At 39.4% G+C, this 23,794-nt stretch overlaps 1 protein-coding gene across 14 annotated transcripts in view; it reads left to right on the top strand.

Moving 5' to 3' along the window:
- HDAC9 (histone deacetylase 9) overlaps nt 1-23,794 on the top strand; it is a 490,905-nt gene that overhangs the window by 191,551 nt on the left and 275,560 nt on the right. For 2 of the 14 annotated variants that reach the window (XM_074863172.1, XM_074863161.1), the window contains exons 1-2: nt 12,839-13,173; nt 13,643-13,705. The exons of 1 other annotated variant lie outside the window; for it this stretch is intronic. In XM_074863172.1, the coding sequence (XP_074719273.1) occupies nt 13,041-13,173; nt 13,643-13,705 (196 nt within the window). In that variant the 5' untranslated portion in view covers nt 12,839-13,040. Of the gene's footprint in view, nt 1-12,837; nt 13,174-13,642; nt 13,706-23,794 lie in introns of those variants that run through there. 11 more of the 14 variants (XM_074863205.1, XM_074863153.1, XM_074863190.1 and 8 more) reach the window with 8 other exon arrangements.

The following is a 23,794-nucleotide window of genomic DNA, read 5'->3' as shown; positions in this document are numbered from 1 at the left end:
GTAGTGAATGAAAGATGGAGTTAAAGGAGGAGAGCAGCACATACGGTCATGTGTCTGCAATAGCTGGAGATTAACAGCAAGAAAGGAAAGATAGGAAAAATGGTCATCTGTTACTAATTTTCTCTTGCAAAGCACCATCCTTTTTGGTGAGAGTAGTAAACAAAGAAGGAAGGGATGAGTTTTATAAACACAGGCCCCACAGCAATACAAAGACTGTTCTTCCAGTCAGTTTGAAAAGGAAAATCCTACAGAAATATTTACCCCTATTTGCAATTTCCAGACTCATGGAAAGGATATAAAGAGGACTGGCTAGTTTAATGTTGACTAGAGCAGAGGCAGTTTATCGTAGTCAGTCATTGTTCAAATATCCTTATGCCAAAAATAGACTGAAAACTAACTGATCATGCCAGGTCTGTGCTGGAGATGAAATAAAGGGAGCAGGTGTGTATGACCACAGCTTCAGCTGAATGCGGAAAAAACTCCTTCATTTGATCTCATTACTTCATCAATGTACAACAGATTCAAAGTCAGAAATGTTTGCCCAAAGGCATGTGTTTGGTTTTTCAGAGTTTTTTTTTACTGCATTATGTTGAGCTAAAGTAGACAGTTTTTTTTCTTTAACATCAAACATTTAGTGTCTATGTGAGTGAGATTCACTGCTTGCCACAACTGTTGCTAAGCTGTCTTGTTTCTCCTCGTGAGTGGAAATATCTCTAAGTTGTAAGCCTGGGAACCTAGAGAGAGACATAAAAAACATTTTTTAGCTGTTTCTTTTTGCAAGTGGCAATGTTCTGTTTAGAGAAAATGTTCTGAAGAGAAGGACAGGTTAAGGGAACACAGGTAAAAACAAAAAGCTTTTGAAATATGAAAAAAAGCACAGGCTTTTTGTGCTTGTCTCTAACTTTTGAGAAAAAACAAGCTACTCTTGTGGTTTGGGGAAATCATATGCAATTTTATTTTGGTAATAAACAGCCATCTGAAATAATACAAGCTTCAAAAAGCATTGACAGTCATGGATAGTAATCGGAGCATTGCTAATTCCCTGTGGAAGGATGCAGATTACCAGTTCCTAACTGACTACACTCTAGAAGTAGTTTAGCAAAAGCATTTTGGCCTAAAGAAAGTGTGTGTTCTCCACTTCCACAATGTTTGAGCACCCTTAAAGCACTTGTCCTCTAAATAGTAATGTGAAATATACTGCTGTTTAATCCTGTTTGACAAATGGGGACCTGGAACACAGAGTGTTATGGGGTCTCTGATCACTGGAAATCTGTGATTGGTGACCGACTCAAGAGTGCTAAATCCTGAGTGACCTAACAACCAACTAGAGCATTTTTTTTTTTTTTTTTGAACATTCATTAACCATCCCTCACAGGTGCTTTTAAGAAATATATGATGAATACGTAGATGTAAAAAACTTCACATGATCTTTTTAAGTGTTACCACAGGAAAAGTAGAAACCTATGAGCAAAAAGAAAAAAAAAAATCAAACAGAAAAACTCCACTAGGGTTTTGAACGTAAGTAGAGGGCATTTCCTTTCTGTATGTGAATGAAATGCAAATTTTCTTCTTGGTACTGCCAGACTAAGACTGCTGCAGGTCTCACACTCTGCCAGAGAAGAATTACATTGCTTCAGGTAGAGGGATGAATGTTACCTTGTCAAATATGGAAACAGGCCATCCGTGCGAGTCAGAAATAGATTATTGGCTCCACATGACAGTGAATGGCACGAGACGTGCTCAGACTGGTTTGCTCTGTTGTGTGTGTAATCATGTAATGATGCTGTACTTTCCAAGAGGACAAGAATTCAATCCTTTTTCAGATTGGATAGGATATTATCATATCCTGTTTCCAAAATTAAAACTTGAAAACTGTATTATTAATTGTAACGATGGGCAGAATTAGTTCTCTTCAAGTCTGTGTGTTGAGCAGAGTAACATAGCTTTACTGTGTATCATTTTTCTCTTGCACAGACGATAAAAATAAGCATAAAGCTTATCAAATGGGGTGGCCAAATGATATGGACTGTTTATCAGCCTCTCCTGTGACGCCAGCAGAGTTGGGAATGTCCCTTTGCCCTCTCAGTGCACAAAGAGCACACTCCAATTGTTGCCTCCTCTAGAACAGGAAAATTATGCGCTGGTGGGGGAGTTTTGCATATGAGCATTGAAAGATGTGGAGGAAACAGAGTCTGTTAGCTAAGTCTTAAGGTAGCCTAAATTGAGTCTGAAATTTTATGAAAAGTAAAGGCATCAGCCAAAGTCTTGTAAAAGTTACTTAACCCAATATTCCATTTTCTGCATCATCAGAAAATGCAGAATTTGTACTGTATAGAATCTAATTGAAGAATACTGTTCTCCCTTTCAAAGACCTTCACTGTTTTTCTAACTAATGCTATTTAGATCTATACTATCATGACTACAAATTGTTAGAAACTTGAGTTTTGAAAACAACTTCATTTATGGAGCTCTAAGACTTTTTTTCCCCTTAGTGTTCAAAATACATCTGCTGTTGACTTTGTGTGTATCTTTAAATGATGTTGGCTAGTTTGGGTAGTCAGTTATGTTGATTACATATATTGGCTTGGTTTATAGATTTTCTGTGATTTATCAGTCTCTTGAAGATGCAAGTCCTCTTGAATACCTATCATGCCACTGGTGAATATAGTTCTGGGGTAGTATAGCACTGTCAGAAGTAGTTTGAACTCCTGTCACTGTGCTTGTGGCTTGATGAGGCAGAGGACCTTGTTATGGTAAAAAGTTCTTGCTTTTCTTGCTTGTGCTTTTGTGGTCTTGCTTTTTTGTTGCTTGTGCTTTTTGAGCTGCATTGGAAAACTAATCTGATTTCCTTTAGAATGAATGAATAAATAGATGTAAAACCTTTTTGTGCTGGACAAGGACAGGAGAGGAGCAGGAGCACATAGGGAACTCGTTAACATGATGTTGCCAGTGAAGACCCTGCATCCCATCCAGGCAAGCATTATTCTACTGATCAGCAGTGCAGCAGTGTCAAGACTGCTACAGGAGGTGGTTTGGTTTAGATGTTCCATAAAGGTGTTGTTTAGTACACATGGTCTTATTTATTTATACACATGTCCTAAATAAGAGTGTTTGTGCTGGAGAAACAGCTGTCCTCAGATTCATGCACTGCCTAGAAACACAGTATTTCCCAATGCCACTTGAGAAGAAATGGCTGAAGGAGTTACCATGATCATTCAGTCCAGCCCTCCACAGTTGCAAGTCACTCTGAGGGGGATATGTAGCCACTAAGGGTCTACTGACCATCTCCATACCTTCTTTCTCTCCTTGCACCGCAACAGTACACATAAACCCCCTTAGCATCCTGTGACAACCTTATGGTCTTTGGATCAGAAGATGAAGTATCACAAAACAGCTGAGTGCCAGAAAAAGTGTGAGAAATGAAAGCAGTTACCAAACTTGTTGGTTGCTGGTGTCTGCAGTGCTAAATAACTTGGCAAAAAACGAGATGGGAGCCACAGTACTGTAAAAGACTGACTGATGAAATATTTCTGTTGGCAACCATCCTAGTGTATTTCTAGCCTGAAATTCTTGTTGGTAGGTATGCCTTGGAGATTTCCCTTTGCAAATATAGTTAGTTGCTCAACTTCTCAACTCATTCATTTTCTGATGGGTCCCAGAATAGCATAATGCCTCTCTGAAGTGCTGGAGGCTTTCTGCTACATCTCAGAGGACACTAAGTGAACAAAAGTGAATGTAATGATTTAGGCCCCAAGTCAATAAAATACTCAGTCATCACATGTTTAAGATACACACTTGCTTATGTACCTTTCAGCTTTATCTTTTTTGTTTACGTCAATGTATGGGCACTTTAGTATTTCAGCTGCAGTGTGTGATACTGGTAGCTGAAATTGTGTTGTGTTTATATTTCTGTACACACACACACGAGACTTATATGTGTAAGGTGTCTAAGAGAGATATACTTTGTATGCCTCTAAATAGTGATCAAAAGAGAATACCGTGATTAGATATCTCACAGTAGCATTTTCTTCAAAGTTGTCTAAATAAAACCAGCTCTGCTCTGTTACCTCAAGCAAATTACTCCTTAAATGCAAGGCTGTCACATTTGTGTATAATCGTAAAATGGAGACAAGTGTTTGTTTAGAATGGTAAGCAAATTAATATTGTAAAGCATGAGGATGCTATTTTTGGCACATTCTTACTGGCAATTAAAAAGAAAAAAGAGAAGGGACCAAACTTAAACCTGTTTCATCACACTTGTAATTTACTTATGTGGGGGTTTTCAGCCTTATTATTACAGTACATCTATTTGCAGTTAAGGTGGTGCCCAATTTTGCTCCACCCCTTTATCAGATAACACAAAACCAGACTCCTAGCTTTAGTTATCTTCCTGTGTCTTCTGAGACATAGAAAGCTTCCTTAGTCATGCCAGATAAACCATTTGCAAACCATATGTGCACTTTTTAGTTGTCCCAAGTTTTCTGTCTCCACCTTTTAGCTTTTCTTTTTTTGCTGGAATACTGGCAGAGCTAAAAGGAGATGGAGAATACAATTAAAGTTTAAGATAATCTAGGTTGTGATTTATCTATTCATTCCTGGGGACACAGTCCACAGGTGATACAGCTACCTTGAACAGTCTAGCTTTTGTCACTTAACATGTACAGCATTATTTTGTGGGCTGCTGAAAATGCACTCAGTTTCACATAGATTAATGATAACACTTTAATTGCATTAATTTCAGATTTAAAATGACAAAAATGTATTCCAAACTTCAAGAAAAGTCTCTTAGCTGTTTATTTGATTGGCAACTGCTTTAACAAGCAGGGGAAGGGGCTGGAAACACTGGGGAGGTGCAGTCATAACATACACAGGCCAGTGCATCCATGACTGATGACTTACATGAGACCTGATGTGATGGTGTAGAACCTCTGATTTGTTGACTGAAGGGTTTTGTTTTCCTGCCATTATCACCTATCCTGCCTTCCTGTTGTCTCGACTACCAATCGGCAGAATATGAAGTGCAGAGATGACTGCCATAGAGCTATACTATTTTTAGAACAGGCCCTGACCCCAAGTTTGATCCTACATTTTGACTGTTCAGAAGCTTAAGCTCATCTAAAATAGTCTGTCATCTCTGTTTGTGGCATTACGATTCCAGCATTTGCAAGTTACTTTTCATTTATTAATTCATTTTTGGACTGCCCTTTCCCAGCAGCTCTTCAGATTGAAGTGAATATAAGAGCTTTCCCCTCCCAGACTCTTTGCAAGGTATAAATATATCTGATTAGAGTTGATTAGAATGGGAGTGTTGTCTGAACATGGATTTATTGTATGTTCTTCCTGATTTCCCATGCTTTCAATACAAATTATCAATTCTGTCCTGTGCATTTTTTAAGCCATTTCATAGTGGCTTGAGGCTCAGAACAATTTGACAGGTTTTTTTGTGAACAGTTGGGGCCAGCCTTGCCCCTTTGTCTTAGAGAGCTTGAGCACTTGCCTCTTGCTAGTGAGAGCCAGAGACCGGGCAGATGAGGGACGCGTGGAAGCAGCAGCTGCAGTTGCCCACATCTGCTTGCTGAGGTGTGACTTTGCTGGGCACTTGCTGTAGCCTCCTTATCCGTTTGTTTCATCCCTGCTATGGGTCAGGCTGCCTAGCAAACTGAAGGTCGCATGATTTCACTAAATGAGCTTGGAATTATAGATAAAAGCCTTCTTGGGGCTAATCCTGGCCTTAGGAGTACCAGCTGGATGCCTGTGCTTACAAAAGTCAAGTTTATGACACATTTTGGTAGTATCATAGTATATTTTAAAGGTATTTTCAGTTACAGTAAGTAGCTGTATTAAGACTTTCAAGGTGGTTTACTTAGCTAAAGGGAGAGGTTATATTTAGTTGTAATGTGTTGTAATTTTCCTTTCAGAATTACAAAACCTTGCTTTCAGTTGTATTTTGATTTTTTTCCTCTTTTGCGATCTGTAAATTTGTTGCTTCCACAAGGAAAATTAAGATCATAATTCTCCTTAGGAGAAATCCTGTTTCTACTGAAGTCAGGCAGAATGATTACAGTTCACCCACTGAAGTCACAGTTTCATCCTTGTAGCATTGCTTCAAATTTACCAGCCCAGTAAAAACAGCTCCCAAGCTGGTGTATCGATAACATTTTGGTTTGTGGATCTGTTCCTTATCAGGGTTTAAGATGAGGAAGAAATTTAGATGAAAACTGGATCTGGGTTCACTGAAACATTTTGAAAAAAACAGGAGAGGTCTGGAAGTGAACTTCACTACCATCCAGGTCCAGCTAACCAGGAGGGTTCCGTGTGGTTTCATAACAATGTTATTGACTGGCATGAGATGTGACCTTTTCGTAGCACAGTAGCAGTCAATTTGTTACTGCTCTCAGAGGCATGTTTGTGCATGTAATGGTTTCTCCATGTGCTTGAATGCGGTGAGGGGTGGAGGAACTGGGAGGGGAAGGAGATCCCAGCAGGCAGCGCCGTGGGAGAGACTGGTGTGTGCCCACAGCCCAGCACGTGGCCTGAACATCTCAGGTCCATTCCTTGGCCCACACATTAAAGAAGGCCCTTTTTAGTGCTTTATGTAAAATATTTCTTCTTGGCCAAGCTTTCAATGGCTTGTAGTGGCAGTTCTCTAACTATATATATTGTTCGATATTTAAGAAGACATCTTGCTTGCTTCAAAATTTAACAGAGCAATTGTCCCAATCCAGATGGGTATCTATCTACTATAAATCTACTATAGCTTTATAGTGTGGTTGTAGCATGTTATATAAAGCCACCTTGTCCTTCCATGAATTGAAGCCTGGATTTAGAAAGACCCTACTTTTGAGATCTAATTATTTGACTTAAAAGGACAGCTTTGAATAGCAAAACAAATCAAACACTTTGTGGTGTTATTTTTTTCACAAAGACTCTTTTCCCAAGATGCTTACAGTGCACCTCATTGTGCTACTCTTGTAAAAATTACCAAATCTCATAGGAAAATAAACATATTTTGGATTTAAAAAAACCCAGACAAACAAAAAACACACCTCTGCTTTTCAGGAGAGGGTGATTTAAAAGAAGAAAACTATTTCTGATGTAGAAATAATTATTATATTTAGTTCATATTATTCCCATCAGTTAAACAATAATTATTCATAGCTCTTAGTAGCTTTGGAGGTACTCCTATGATCACCAGGTCTGACCTGACTAACTTGGAGTCCTACAACAAAACCTGCCTTAATTTTGCCCTATAGAAGTGTTAGAGCTTTCTTTCCAGAGACACAGCCACTATTGATGTAAAGCTCATTTGCTACAGTGGTTAAAATGTGTTTAAAATGTGTGCCCACTTCTGGCTTGAATTTTTCTAATCCATGGATTTTTCTTAAAGCCTGTTTCTTAAAATAAAGACTATTTTACTACACTACTAGTCATCTTTCCCTGTATACATATAGACAGTAGCAAGCCACCCCTGAACTTCTTCACTCTACTTAGTATCTCAGGTCTTTGAGTTTCTAATTTCCAATGGTTTTCCAGACCTATTTTATGCTTGTGGCATGTCTATCCACGCTCAGTTTTTCAGCATTCTTTTTCAGGTATCTGTACTGGAACAAGGTACAGTATCCCAAGAATATTCTTCGGTATATGCATATCACCTCACTACTGTTACTTCATATAACCTTGTTTATATATCCAAGGATTTTATTAGGCTTTTTTGGTCCTGGTGTAATCCTAGGAGCTCATATTTAGTTGGCCGTCTTCTGCTGTGATCTTAAATCCTTTGCATAGCCATTGGTTTTCACAGTGCAGTTCTCCAGACAGCAAGCGTGGCCTACATTTCTTGACTTAAATCCCAAAAAGCACTTAAACCCAGGCATATATTACAAGCAAGATATGGTGTTTCTCTTGGTTCTCCAGCCACAGGCACTTAGTAGTCTGTTGTCCAGGAATTCTCAGTGTCCAGGTTGGTTGATCTGACCTGCCAGACTATCTGGCATCAGGAATTTCTGTGCAAAATCCTGTATGGAGGTATAGATTATCTGCTCAGTAGGTGTGCAACAAGCTTGAAATGCCTGAAGGACGCTGAATGTATTGCAAGCTGTCATAGGTCATGTGCTCTAGGGTTCCTTTATGTATGTCCATCCAAGTGAGTCTGGTGGAGTTAGACATGGCAGACGCAGTGCACGTATGCGCTAACGTCTCTCCAAGAAAGCTGGACGTAACCATGGAAGACCCGATAAATCTCATATTACTCATATCTCTACTTGCCCCATTAATAGCATAAAAGGTGCGAAGTCTGAGACATTTATTTGTTAATATGTGACCTTGCTTTTCGCTATGGCTTGTATGGTTTGTATGCAGTTTACTTCAGCCTTGCTGCAAAGTATGGAGATTTTAGTTCCAACCTGATAAATAAATATGTCAGCAGAATAATTGGATTGTGTATGTATTTCCTAACCTAAATATTATTTATTTATTTGCTAGCTCTCTCTGATTTTTTAAATTATTTGAACTTTGTGATTCAGGAAGGTACCTTTGAATTTATGAAGCACTTAAGCATATGCTTAATTTAAGCCTCGTGCTTATAATCAAGTATGTGTTGTTGAGGTGTTGTCCTGAATCTAGGACTTAATTTCTAGTAGACTTATTTATGTGCACAGAAAGTCATATTTTAAGAGGAGAAAGAAGTGATAAGTCATCAGCTAGTTCCAAAACCCCTGAGCTAATTTGCATGAGAAAAATGCAAGGCTCTCTGTATTGTTATATGAGAGATGATAGAGACCCATACATTTATCTAGCATAGCACTCCTTATCCTCAAAAATTTGTAAAGTTTTATTCTCCCATTGTTTGTCAGAAAATCCCCTAAAGCTACAGATACGCCTTTCTTTGTCCCAGAAAATTCCTTTGAAGCTTGAATTGAGCTTAAACACGTTTAGAATTGCAGTTTTCTCCTCACTTGAAAAATGCCCATCACGTGGTTTCACGGCACTGCAAAGAAAAAGCAACACATATTCCTGCACAGGCAACACCAAAGGCTTGCTACACAGAAAACTGATCAGAGACATTCCCACAGTACATCTTCCCAACCAGAGCATGTGGATTAAGTGATCTGTTTTAACTCCCCCAGGGGCTTGTAATACTGTCCCTTAGTTCCAGGAGGAAGCAGAACCAGACCACTTGAGCATCTCCCCTGATTTCTTTCGGCTCTCAAACCATCTGCTTCTTTGTGGTAATATTCTTCTTCTGTTCGTTAACCTAGTTAATCCTCTAGTATAAGATGTAGTAATTTATGCTGGATGTTTGGGTTTCATGTGGTACTAATAGTATCTAATGAACTGTGGCTATAGAAACATCTGTTGTATACAATAGTTAATTTTTTTTTTTTTTTTAATCCTGGTGATTAGATATACAGATAGTTAGGAGCTCTTTAGGATGCAAAGATTAGAACTTAAACCTTCAGTACTGAAATAGGCCGGATTTAATACTATCCATGCAACCTTAATTTAGCTCCCACTTGTTTATGCATTGTTTGATATTGCTGCATGTTAGTACTTGCTGCATTTTCACTTGCCAAATGAAAAAGGGACTGAAGGAAGATTGAATGGGGCACTTGTAAGACAGCGGTATCCTCATTTAAGCATGTGACTAGAAGCTAGAGAACATCTCTTTGTTTAATTTTGTATGTAATATTTATATAATACAACTGAGCAATATGGTAGAAAAATCTATGCAAGAATTCATTTACAAGTAAGAAAACTGCAAAAGTTGAAACTAAGCTATTAATATTAATGAAGGCTATGCTCCAGAATATTGTGAGTGAGAAATGAGATATGCTAAAAGCAACCAGTAATATACTATTTGTACTTAAAAAGAAAAGTAAGAAAAGTTCTACTTAATTATAATGCTGCAGAGTTAATAATGCAGTAGAAATCTTAGCTCTTTCTAATTTGAGTGCTTAATTTCTCAGTCTTAATGTTGCAGTAATGTGGTTTCCAGATTTAATTTCCTTATATTTATTTGTTTTTAACAACTCTGAAGAAAAATAAGGGAAACACATTGTGAAACCCCTGTAATGAGATCTTAGTGCTACTAACATGCCTTACGCTTTCTATAAAGTTGCTGATTGCATTTAGAGTCACCTCAGCGGCACTAAATCATTTCAACAGTTTACTCTTACCTCCAGTGTCATTATACTTCTCCAAGTTTAGGAAATGCACTTGAAAAAACAGAACAAAAAACCTCATGTTCCTGTATGAAAATGTCACCTTATAACATCCATTGCTTTAAAAATAAAAACCAGATTTTCTTCAGGCATGAGCCCTTTATCCTTCCCCTTTGGGACTCTAAAGGAACTATTTAAACTCATGTGATCATGTAGTTAAAGGCTGGGCTGACTCAGCAAAGTGTTTAACTATGTGCTTAAATTCTATTGCGACCAATAGAATTTGAGCATGTGCTTAAATATTATGTTGAAAAGGGATGGATTTACACATGTGTTTTAAAGCTAAGCATGTACCAAAGTAGGCCCATAATATGTCAAAGCATGTCAGAAGAATTCAGGTTGTAAAAGTCCCTACCTTTGGGGTGACTGACTTCATAAGTAAAATATTTTGATATAATTTTTATATGTCATCTAAAATATAAAGCACAATGCCGTAGTTATTATGGTCTGTGAATTAGCTAACATAGGATAGTTTATGTGTCCGTCAGTTTAAAATACGTACACCAAAATTAAGAATGCTTGCAGCTAAATATCTGAATGTACGTTTTCTCCTCTTGAATATAGTTTGCTTTTATTTAGTTACTGAAGTATTTGAAGTCAGTTAGAGCTGTGAATGCTATCTTTAAAAATGCAGCTGCATATATAAGAAGTTATAAACACATATGGGTACCTAATACCACGATCCCACACTCCACAATTTCCCATGTTTTGACCTGTTTTTAACTTATTCCTCCAGTGTTTCCCTGTAATATGATACTTGATTATTTTGAGGCGCTGAATGACTAAACAGGGTCATGTACTGGTTGGCTCAAGGGCATAAGCAATTCCACTTTTTTATTTACTTGTGTCTATAAAAAGCTTTTTCTGTGTTAAAGATTTCTGTTTCTACTGGTGATTCCCATTGCATCTTCTGCCCTGTACTGTGAAAGTGCCATATATTTCCCACAAAACATTTGTGTATTTTTATTTTCAAGAGAAGATGTTTGATGGCATGTGTGATGCTCATCCCCTGTCTTGCACTGTAACACCCAACCTGTCGCTGTGCAGCCACTGCCCGTGTCCATGCCCCTTTGCAGAGCTGGGTGTTTGCCATCTGCAGAGCTTCACCACTTCCCCAGGAGGAGTGCTCCTGGGGAAAATTGCAGGCGGAGGGAAGAGAGAAGGCAAGGAGAGGGGTGTGTTCAGCAGCAATAGGTGCTAACTTGAGGATCCTGTAGGGAAAACCCCGTTGTCAGCTGCTGTGGTCTCCGTCTGTCTGAGGGATAGATCCTCACTCTCAGCAGGACCAGGTCCTTTGACATATGAAGGAAGCAAAGGTGTGGGATGATGGAGCCACAGACCTCCCAGGTGCCACTGAGTATCCAAACGTCACAGAAGTGTCACAGTACTTTGTTATTGTGAATCTCTTCGGTAACACAATTGTGAGAAGCTTTAAAAAACCATAATATTGCCCTTGGCTACAATCTATCATGTTAGTTGAAGAGCAGACAGACAATCCTTTGCTGAAAGGCAGAACCAAGCCTCAAGTATTGGACAGATTCTTGTGTCTTCAGGAGCAAAAAATGCTGGAGATAGTGGAGAATTTAGTGGATTTCTAGAAAGCTCCAAGGCAACCTCTGTGTTGGCTTCTTGATTACAGTGAGGAATTGTGTCCCTCTGGCCATTGTTGCTCCCCCAGAGCAGGGACATGGAAGGTGACTTGTAATTTTGGTATGTGAGTGGTCAGGCTGCTGTATCACATATGTAGGTAGTGACAGGCTTTGGTCACCTGTGTAACCAGTGCTATAAGGCAGAGCAGGACTCAGAGAAGTAAAGTACGGTCTGTGACAGTGAAATTAAACTTACCTACCTGTAGGTATATAATCAGCACACAAGATACGCAACTTTTGAAATATCTTTATGAAAAATAAACTTCACATAGCATTCGTGAAACCTGCCAAGACACAGAGGAGCACGGTGCTCTTGTCTGATACGCTGTCAAACGCTGTTCTTCTGAAACCACATCATCGTGTAAAACTGAGAAAGACACCGCGCAAATTGCCTAATGCTTCTAAAAATAAGTGTGAGCGGCTCAGCCCCTCTCCAAATTTTAGCAAGTCAACCGAACAGTGCATAGTCAGTAAGTGTGTCTAACATGCTGTGCCACAAGTGGTGACTTACTATAAGAATTATATCAAGCATGCTAAATACGGAAAGGCTGCTTGTAACTGCACACACAAAATCCAGTCCCTCATTAACAACTGCCCCCACCTTCTGCTTCCCCCCAACCCGATTAGCTTCAGAAATCGCCTCTCCCGAGGCGGCTGCAGGTCCTGCAGGGAGCAGGCAGCAGCCTGGCTCCCCTGCCAAAGCCAACTGCGGCGTAGCCAGAGAAACAGGCAGCAAAAATAGAACAGCAGGATGGCTGCGCGTGGGCGAGGCAGAAACCACATCGCCAGCAAAACCTCCCGGCGTTATTTTAGGACTGATACAGAGGCCGTGGCGTTTTGCTCACTTTTCACAAAATACTCCCCAGGGGAGGGCAAGGAGGGAGAGGGGCATGAGTCCCGGGCCAGGAGCATTTCTGTCCCGCTCCCTGCCTTCCCTTCCTCCCTCCCTGGCTTCTCCCCACCGCAACGGGCTTGGCAGGGGGAAGGGGTTAATCGCGCTCGAGGCCGAGCAGTGGAGGGAGGACGCCCGGCGGTTTGAAAGACAGAGACTGGACAGCTGTGTTTGCTGTGGTATTTTTAAACGCATTAATGCAGGCTCCAATCACCCGGCCATGCTTGACCTATTTTTGGCTCAGGCCAGCCATTGTTCTATTTCTGCCGCTGCTGGGCCATGCGGGTGTCGATTCAAATGCAAATGAGTTATCGCTGCTGCTCCCGCCAACTTCACCCAGCCGCCCGGCCAAGGGAGAGCCGGCCAGGGAGAGGAGAGGGGCGCGGGGACAGCAACACTGGTCCGGGCTGGGGTAATTCAGACTAAACCCTCAGGGGCTTCTGGCCCCTGGAAAGGTGGCTTATTCGGTTTGATGGTTTGTAAGAGGCTCTGTTTCCCCCCCGCCCCACCAGAAAGCCCGAAGCGCAGAGATATTTCTTCATTTCTTCTTCCACCTGCCGTTGGCTGCCCGAACGCAACTGCTCAAAGTCGGCGGCGCACAGCCCCCTGCGCGCTCACGGCTCCCTTCCAGCAGGCGGGGGCTGCCGAGAGTGGATTTGGGTTTTTTCCCCCTCTCCTGATAGATACTTGTGCAAACGCTTAAACATTGCTAATTGCCGAAGCGTATTATCTTACAACCCTCGCTGGAGGAGGTAGGACCACAGAGGGTCGTGCCTGACGCCCCTGTGCAAGTGCAGTGATGAATCTCTCATGTAGCTGAAGTGCAGACCAGTGGAATATGCTGCAGACAATTTACGAGAGTGAATCGTGTTTTTCCTCAGATGGGGTTTCTGGACGTGAACAGCTCTTGGCTCAGCAAAGAATGCACAGTATGATCAGCTCAGGTAAGAGACAGCTCCGTACCTCAGACTTCAGTGGCTGGCCAGGAAAATACAGCCTGGCACAACAAGGAAACACCCTTCTTTTAAAGAAGTGACTTTATTTTTGTGGGCTTTATGTAAGTTGTTGTTAAATAATTATGGTAGTATTTTAGATAGCAGCTGCTGCTTTTACAGGGAGTTTGTCTCCTTCAGTCTGCTGCTTTCCAGCCAGAGCAAAATGCTCACAACCGAAATCTAGTTTGTGATTCCTTGTTTGTTTTGTTGCGTGGTTGCAAAATGGGGCTCATGGTACAGGGTTATTCACAGAGAGGCTTCCTCAGACAGACCTTGTCAGGAGGCTGCAGTTAAAGCTCCTCATAGGCAATTCTGGTCATATGTCTATTGTAAACAGGATTTGGTCTTTCTGTGAGTTTCCTTTTCTCCAGTTTGCATACACAGGGAGTTTAATACTAATCCCTTTCTCTTTTCGTTACAGTGTTACTTTAAAATGTCTTTAATATGCATGGCTTATTTTGTTACTTTAAAACTATTTGTGGACCTGGCAATGGTAGTCGTATGTAATGACTCACTGAGATGTAAATTGGATGTGTTTTTTAATTAAGGTATTTCAAAGTTGCTCTGAAAGAACACTGGACGTTTCCTCATGTATTTGAAGCTATCCTTGTATTTTCTAGTTTCTTTGTTAGCTGTGTTTGAGAACTACAAATGATGTACTGAGAATGAATTAAGTTGGAAGAATTGTTGCTATTCAAATAAAATGTCAGTTTAGACAGGCTAAAAAAGTAAAAATTTCACGTTACTCTTGCCCATTCTCTCTGAAACTTTGGGAATTCCAGTTCTGGTTTTTGGGGGCTGAAACTCTTGTCTTTTGAGCCTTAATGTTATCTGTTCTATATCTTCTAAATCCCAGGTTTCTCACTTTGTTTTTCATAAAGTTGGCTTTATAGAGGACCTATATGTAGAATGCAGGGTGATTCTTTTTCTTTTTCCTCTTTTTCTTTTTCTTTTTCTTTTTCTTTTTCTTTTTCTTTTTCTTTTTCTTTTTCTTTTTCTTTTTCTTTTTCTTTTTCTTTTTCTTTTTCTTTTTCTTTTTCTTTTTCTTTTTCTTTTTCTTTTTCTTTTTCTTTCACGAGACTTGGCAATATTTCTCAGTTTTTAAGATTGTGTGTGTAGACCACAGTTCTCTTCATGTATTGCCTGTTTTGGTACACCTGTGGAGCCCATGATTGTTTGTTTCTTTTTTAAAAAAAAAAAACAAAAACAACACTGTTTCTTTTCCTGCTTTATAGAAAAAGAACTTAAAAGTTTTACTTGTGTTTCTTTCTTACATACAATTTTAGAGCAGACTTCTAGTTTCAGATATGAAGATAAATTGTGAGAGATCTTGTCAAATGGTAATACCTTTCCTGTTAGAAAAAACTTAGATATGTCTTAACCTCATGATTAGTGTTTTTCAATACAGAAAGTCAAGGCTACTTCACAATGATTACAGACTGAAGGAGGGAATGAGAGATTGAAAAGCTATTATGTGCAAGTTAAAATAATGAGAATACCTAAGGGGAATGGAGACTTCCAACTGGTAATGTTTAAGACTGGCAATTTTTCTATTCCTTTATAAAGCTCCTGAGCTGGTTTGGGTTTTTTTGGATCTGTCAAAGAATTTACTGTTTCTCTAACTTCTTAGAAGAGATGTTCGTCACCAATTACAGTTCTTTTGTCAAGGACAGAAATCAGGTGAAAGACTTGTTTACAAATATGAACAACAAAGCTCTAGCAAAGACAGTGGGTAAAAGCAGAAGTTTCTCTGACAGTGTTACAGTTCTGCAAAGCCATCTACAGTGTCAATCTCTTGTTCAAGAATTATTGCTTTTCTTTGGTTTTCCTGAACAGCTCAGCAGGTGTCCAGTGCTTTTGTATTGGTCAAAGAGATAAGACTGCTTGCCCTCCCTCCTGGTTTTTTTTTTAATACTATGTCAAGTTGAAGTTAGATGTACACAAGTGAAAATCTTCTTTTAGCTCACTATGCTACCTTGTAACTGCCAACTAATGTTGCTTGAGTAACAGCACTTTTCTCATTTGAAACACAAGAAACTGAGGTAATTTTCTGTAAGCTTATAGCTCTGCTTTTCTTCACTGGAGACAAGAATATCATGTAGCAGTTGATTTTTATCTGATGACATTAGGTCCACATAACATATACAATTTCCCCTGTAGTACCAAGTAAAATAGAGGGGGTTTTTAGACTTTAAAAAAAACGCACAAACCTTAGTCAAGAAAATTATCCAGGTAAAAGATGTTTAAGTATATATTCTGTAGAGCACAAAATATTCCTCACTGTATTTTTAAAAAACACTAGACTGCAAATAGTTGACATTGTACATAGTCTGCAGTTTAATTCATGTCACATGAAACCACAAAGCCTGGTGCTGCTATCGATTACCTTCAGTTCCTTTGAGTTCAGGGTCTTGCAGGATCAGGCCTGGTAACTTTTAAGGAATTGTTTCCCTCAGTGCAGCACATCGGGGAAAAAGAAATAGCCAGGGTATGATGATGTGATCTAGTGTTTGGAGTAGCTAGAATCAAGTCATTTGAATTTTGCTTATCAGTGTCCTTACTTTAAAGTTATCTTCACTTACCTGTATGTGACTTTTGCTCAGGTTAAAAAGTTGCACATATTTAAGAAAAGAGCAGATCTGTGAACATTTACACTCTGCACCCTTGATATTCTTGAAGTCTTTGAAGCAAGCACAACTTAAAAACTCAATGGGTTTTTAGGTTTGCTAGTTTCCAGATGCAATGGGCATGTGTTATGCAACATTGATTTTAAACTGGGCTGGAGCCATCCCCAAAGAGGACATACTCAATGGCCAATGGACATGTATTTGCAAACCAAGCTGTCTAAGGAATTTCTGACAATAGCAGGCGTAGGAAATGCTTCTATCCTGTGAAACAGTTCTTCTGTTCTTCTGGTGTTCCCTCAATTACTGCTTTGCCTGTCTGTCTCCATCCCTGCTTGTAAATCATACTATGAATGAGATGATCTGGATAGGTACCAATCAAAAGTCTAATTATGAATGGAGCAATCTAGATCGGCACTGACTCAAGAAGCTGTGTAATTTGCAGACACCTACACCTTACTGCAGAGAGCAGTTTTAGCTATCTTGAGAAGACTGAACTAGATTCTCCCATATGGTACTGTTGCTCTAAAATGCAGCAGTAAGTGCTGTACATCTTTATTTTAAAAAATTATGCTGATGTATTCTTATTTGATACCATAATTATTTTAGTTTCACAATTTAAAAAATAGACCTGGAGTCTAAAGCCTCTTATTTAGCAGGAATTACTATTTAACTATGCTGTTGCTTTTATTTTACCCAAAAACTCTCAACTTCCATGTGTGTACAATGCCACAGTTGACCTTAGCATTCAGTTGGCCTCTTATCTTACCACAATACAAGTAATAAACTATAAGTCCTTGAAAATAAGCATTTGGTGCAGCACAGTCCATGGCAAGAGCGTTCATTAAAATGTAGTCAGTAAAATAACTAATGCAGGGCTACCTTGCTCAAATAGATGTCAGTTGTGTGTAGAAGAAAGAACCTACCCAGCCGTGGTATCCATAGATGTGGGGCTTTAAGAAATAATGCCAAGTTCATTAACTTCTGGTGATTTAATATACTGTGCTGTGTTTCCAAAGGGTAAGGTTGCTGTGTTTGCTTCACTGGCTGTATTTTGTTGTACAGCCTTGCACTGGCCTGCCTAAGTTCCACCTTGGCTTTTATTGGATAAGGCATCCTCTGCTTCCTGCCCAAAGCTGTTGTGTTGAAAAATCAAGAGTTCAAGGAGGTCTTGAGCTTAAAGCCTTGGCTCATCATCAAGTTGACAGGTGACCTGAGCAAGTTACGCAATCCTGCTAAGGTCAGCTAACCTTTCTGTGAAATATGGAAAATGATACCTGTCAGGCTCAGCAATCTATAAAGTAAAACTATTCTAAAGGCAATATAATGATTTGGAATGATTAATTTGATTGACTACATCTACCTACAGGCTTGCCAAACACCTGCAATTTCACAAATGTAGTAAGTGAATGTAGTCGCAGTATTTTATTCTCTGCATCTGTCAGGAAATTCAAGCTGGTCACTTGAATATAAATGACAGAATCAATGCTGCATGCTTCATGGTGTACATGGGTTGACGAGTCCTCGTGAGCTATCTTCCCTCAGTAAACCCCGATGTACAAAATTTGTCTCATACATTGTATCTGTTTGTGTGGCCACAAACCTGTATACAGGTTTGTACACATGCGCTTATATTGCTTTCAGGGAAAATTCTCTGGTATTTGCTCTCCTGCTTTTTTCTGGCCAAACAAAACTTTCACCTGCTCAGCTGATTCTGTGGAGAGACTGCACAAAGCAAATTCATTTAAAGGTTTGCTCTGATATTCATAAAAACTTGACATATTTGCATATCTGAATCAGGTAATGTAAACTTCTTACAGATACAGAATGTTGCGTATGTGGTATCTCAGGCAATAACTCTTCAGAGAGTGAGAATAGATGTGCTGAGCTTTTACTTTGTGATTCTCCTCAGAGTAAAGAAAAAAACTGAGTGTGAAAATTCAGTTTAGGGAAGTTCTGGATAACAGCCAGAGAAGCTTTTTCAATGCCTGTCATAAAGGCTAGGTGCTTCATAGTAGTAGTTGAAGTATTTGAATTAATTGTCACGGAAGAGTAAAGCCTTAGCCTTAATAATTAATACAATGAGAAGAGACAAGCAACAGAGACCTGCAGGTCTTATGTAGTTAAAATCTCACTGATTTTGAGTAGAGGCTTTGCCCAGTAATGTATGTGGGACAAGACATTGGTTATTAAATCAGTTGAACAAAAATGTGGTAAAATGGAATGAAGCTGCTTTTTCTGTTTCATGTTATTGAGAAGACATTGAATACAGACAGATGTTGCCAACTTCATGTGGCCTCTAATGGTGTAACATTGCTTTTTCTTTCTTTTTTTTTTTTTTAATTTAAGTCCCAGCTTCTGAGCCATGTGATTACCGGACAGTCTTGCTTTGTATTAGAAGATATATTTATAGGTTGTGGGAAGAGCCTGGAATAAGAATTTCAAAATACAAGATTGACAAGAAGAACAAGCTACAAAAGCTGGAAAAGAATGCAGAACATAATTTCAAAACCTCTTTGATCATCTTTTCTGATACCGTTAAATACACTCAAATGCACTCAAACACACACAGTTTCAGCCAGAGTCTTCCCTCCTGTAAAACTATGTATAGAATACATTTAGTTCATTAAGGTTTGTGTTGGATATGAGGAACACTTGTAACCCTACTAGCAGAACTTTAATCAGGCCTCTGTTTCTGTACCAACTGTCTGGCCCCCTTCTTCTGCATGGTCTTTTCAGAGCAAGCAGAAGCTGTGAGAAAGCAGAATAGATAGATAGCCTGCAAACATATGTCTATATCACATTAATTTAGGTTTTGGTATAGATGACAGGGCAGGTTTCAGGTGTCATTGCATTTTATCATGTCCCAACTACTGGTGTAGGTGGGGTTTTTATATGGTGGGTACAATCCAAAATATTGTAGAGAAACTAATGGGCAAATGTTATTGTTAAACACATGAAAATCTAAAATGCCCAGTTCTGTGGATCTCTTTAACAGGCTGACTCCTCTGGGTCAGTTATTCTTAGCCCAGTTATTTTCATCTTATGGCATTACAGGTCTAAGATTAGCCTGTTAGGCGTTATCATGCCATCTGAGTTACCTCCTAATATAACTGTACACCGGAATGATTATTTATAGACAGAGCATTCTGTCATTTTTGCTTTATTTCTGGTAGTTTAAATAAAGAAGAGCAACATTCAAGAAAAACCACAGATTCCTTCCTGCTGCCAAAACAACATGATAACTGCCTGCTGAGGGGCAGGGATATTGTTTAAAATGTGTGCTTGTACCAGATGCAAATATCCTCTTTATCTCCCCCAGTTCTACTAAAATGAGGTATCTCAGGGTACCACTGATCCTGTCTCTTCTAGAGGAAGGAGAGAGGTGCCAGATTGATGCACCAAATGACAGAGAAGACAGGGTTGTGGTTGCTGATGAGAACGAGGATATCCAGGTGCTATTTTTAGGGCCTGGCACCATCAAGCTCCATGTTCAGTGTTAACATGTCACATATGCACACAGCTCCTCCAAAATGGACCCCTCTAGTTTTGTTACATAAAAGTGATGTCTGCTGTTCAATTAGCCTTCTAGGTGCTTTTCACAGACATAACAGGAAGCTTCAGCAAATTGACACATTTTTAGCAAACCATTCTTTATGGCTGCTTCGCAAACATAGTTCTGCTCACTAGAAGAACTTGAATCCTAAAGCAGAGTTGTCATTCAAAAACACAGTGAGGCACGTTCTCGCCTAAGGAAGTTCACTGGGATCTTTGTACTTGCATGTGTTTAACTAGGAGCAAGCTTTTAGTGACAGTTTAGTAAAGAGCAGCAAAAATAGTAAAGTGGCAGATCTTCAGCTGGGTGTCAGTGCAGCCTCTGACTGTAGTTGTTGCTCAGGAGGCTGGCAATTTACAAAATAGTGAAATATTAATGGATTATAGTTATCTAATTAGCTCCATCTTTTCTTTTTTACCTTTCTCCTCTAAATAAATGGCGTGTTTCTATCTTTGTGGACATTCTGGGTGTAATCAGAGGGCACCTGATTTGTTCTACTTTAAACAGTTACAAATGTAAAAAGGCTTGCAAAATCAGTGGAAGCCTTTGCATGGTTGGATGATATGGTGCTGGTCTAACTTCCTTATAAGCAGCTCATTTCTTTTTGTCAGGCTGGCAGTTCTATGCATGACTGTAAAGGTACTTTGGCATTTAGTATAATCTGAGCATAGCCAACACATCTGTTTTATTTGTTTTGTGTCTCCCAGTTGTAAACTCCTTGCAGTTTATGGAGTATACAAACACAACAAGAGCTCCAAGAATTCAAGCCCTTTGTGGATGAATGTGCTTGAGATGCAGGGTGCTTTATTCTAATGATAACTTGTTCCTTCTAGTAATGAAACTGAGTATCATCAAAGAGAGACAAGAGAAGGAACAGAATGAATTCTTCGAAAATGCCAAATCTATAAATCATGTTTTTACAATCAAAGACTATTGTTCTCTTTCATGATCCCTGTGGTTGAAGGTATGCATGCCACAAGGAGGAACCACAGCTATTCAATTTCAGTGAAGTCTGGAATGGAATAATGAGGAAGCTTAATGTTAATTTAATAATTTTGCCCAATTGTTCTGTTCTTAATCCAAGTTTCCTTTTTCTTTCTTGGTGCCCAAGGCCACAACCTTGTTGGAGTTGCTCAGTAGCAGTATGAGAGGGAGTAGGGAAAACAGACCGTTAGTGCTTAATCTTGCTCTTTCTGGTGTTTGCTACTCCTGTTTGCATTTAGTAAAATGTTAGTGACGGACTCTTCTTTACCTGTTCACAAGTCCTTTTCTTGCACAGATGCAGTAAGTTCTTAGTTCTCTTCATCTACTTGTATTTTTGTATTTTTCCTAAGCCTTGTGAAGTCTTTTTCCTGTGGCTACAAAAGAAGTAAAACTCCTGGACTGTTCAAGTTTTTGATGTTCTAATTTGAGTCTGACCTTGAAGTTTTAAAATGCATAAAAGAATACACATAATACAATATCATCAAGAAACATAAAAGAAAACACTTAGATTTTTTAAGATGTCATGCTGACATGAATAGTGACGGAATTAGTATGAGGCCCAGAATGATGTAAGAAATAGCAACAGGGAAATGATCAGTATGAGTCTTTATATTAACATATCTACTTTTACATATAGATACATACTGTTAAAGGAGTATATGGAAATTACTTAGATGCCTCAAAATGCTCACCGTAAAAATCCTTGCAGAGCAGCTGCTGAAATCTAGTGGGACCTAAATTCAGGAGAGCCCTTTACCTTGGGAGTCCAGTAAATGCTCACCAGCCTGTATCATGCAGATGCTCTAAACTGTTCCAGGCTCCAAAGACAGATCCACTCATTCCCACTCATATGTCAGAAAGTTGGCATCCTTTTATTTGCCATCACTGTTTTTCCTACACGATCTGTTTCAGAAGAAGAAAAAGGTTTTAATCTATTGTTTCATTTAAGAATTGGCAATAGTTATCATAGAAGGAATTCCATAGGAAATAGTAAGTCTTGCCTAGGTTTCTTCAAGAAATATGAGGGAAGGACTGGCAGGAGGGAAAGAGGTTTGAAGAAAGAGAATTTTATAAATGAAGTAGTAGTGCAGAGATGAGCTCTACGAGAACTTCCTTTGTTAAAATGCTGTTATGAGTGAAGGTGGGGAAGGCACTGAATATGCAAGAGAACTATGTGGGAGGTGGAAACCAGGGAATTTTGAAGTACAGTTCTAACTGTCCATGAACAGAGGAAAAATATAGGTGAAAACAGTTATGAAAACAATCAACTTCAACTGAGATGAGAGAAGTTTCTGTCAAAAAAACCTGCAAAGCCATAATGAGGAATACATGGGGAAATAGGAATATTTTAGAATCACCAGTGTTACTCTTGTAATCATAGAGTAAGACAGTATTCAGGGATTTCCCTTGCCATTGTACAGACTTTTTTTTTCCTGTTTTTTTTTTTTTTGTCTGAGGATGTGTAATTTGTTTGGGAGAGGGAGAGGTGTACGACACTGAGTCTGTTCATGCACACACTACAAATTCTGCTGCATCTCACCATCCTGAACTCCTCCCTTCACACACAGCCCCCCCCTCCCCTCCCCGCCCATGTAGCTCAGCTGTCCTGGAGAACCTGCAGAGCAATCTCACCAGAACTTTCCCATAAATTCCCATCACTGTGTCATCTACACCATCCCTATCTTGCCTTTTCTCCTTGGCCTAGTAGGCAGTTTTCTGAGCTCTGTGCTTATTTTCTGGTTCTTTTTTTCCTCTTGTGCCAATGCATACTGGATGATAATGGGGCAGCTGGAGAATTTACTGGGGAAAGAGGGAAATTACAAATGACAACATCAAAGGTCTGTAGGCAAAGAAATAAAGAAGGAATGCTAATGCAGCTGAATTAAGTAATGGTGATGCTATGGATGATTAAGGATACTAATACTGACACAGATATTTTCTTTAGAAAATAAATGGTTAAAAATGGGAATATTTAGAAAAAATTACCCTTGGGCTAAAATTCTCAAACCTCGTCCAAGAGTGAGTGCCTCTCTCTGGTCACTGGTCATGCATATATACTTGACACTAGTATGCATATACAATTACAGAAGATGTATATACATGGACGTACAACCAATCTTACTCTGTCCCCCCTCACTGGGGACATTTTGGTATGGCTATATTAAAACCTGTCAAAAATCTTAGCAACTTGAGTTTCACAAATTAGTTCAGGTAAGCTCGAATGAGTGCCTAAGGCGAAGTGATTTTTCTCCTGCAGGCCTGGCAGCCCATAGGAGGTAGACGCACATCCCACTAACCTCCCCGTCCGTCCACCATTCTTCATCTGCAGATATCCAGAGGTCTGCAGCAGCACACATTTATTCCTGAAGACCTCAGGAACTCATTCTTAAGACCTTTTTTTGTTATTCCCTCTGGGGAATACTGTTGTTAAGTCTGTTCTGGTAGTGACGGGGAGCTCCAGGTGTAGGGCAGGTTATAAAACATTTAGCAGCCAAATAGGCTTTATTGTTCTTCTGCATATTCAGAAAGATGTGAGTGTAGAAATCTGGACTATTGCTTTCTTCATTTTCCTCTTTCTTGTTTGTTTTTTTTTTGTTTGTTTGTTTGGGGTTTTTTTTGGTTTTTTGTTTTTTAATTTTTAAAATTTTTGTTATCTATGAATCCTATGTATGTGTTTATATAGATGTAAGGCCTCAGTACATAGGAAGATCTGTAGAGATGGCAGCTGGTGTTGCTGGGAAGGAAGAGCAGTGGTCCCATCCTCTCCCTGGTCCTGGGCTCTCATTTGTTCACTGAACAGTCACATCCCTTGTACTGACACAGGTATTCATGTGCCCATCGCGACTGATGGGTTGAACACCTGACCCCAGTTAA

This window comes from Strix uralensis, chromosome 1, assembly GCF_047716275.1.
Source record: "Strix uralensis isolate ZFMK-TIS-50842 chromosome 1, bStrUra1, whole genome shotgun sequence".
Classification (NCBI taxonomy): domain Eukaryota; kingdom Metazoa; phylum Chordata; class Aves; order Strigiformes; family Strigidae; genus Strix; species Strix uralensis.
This window is presented reverse-complemented; position numbering and strand designations above follow the sequence as displayed.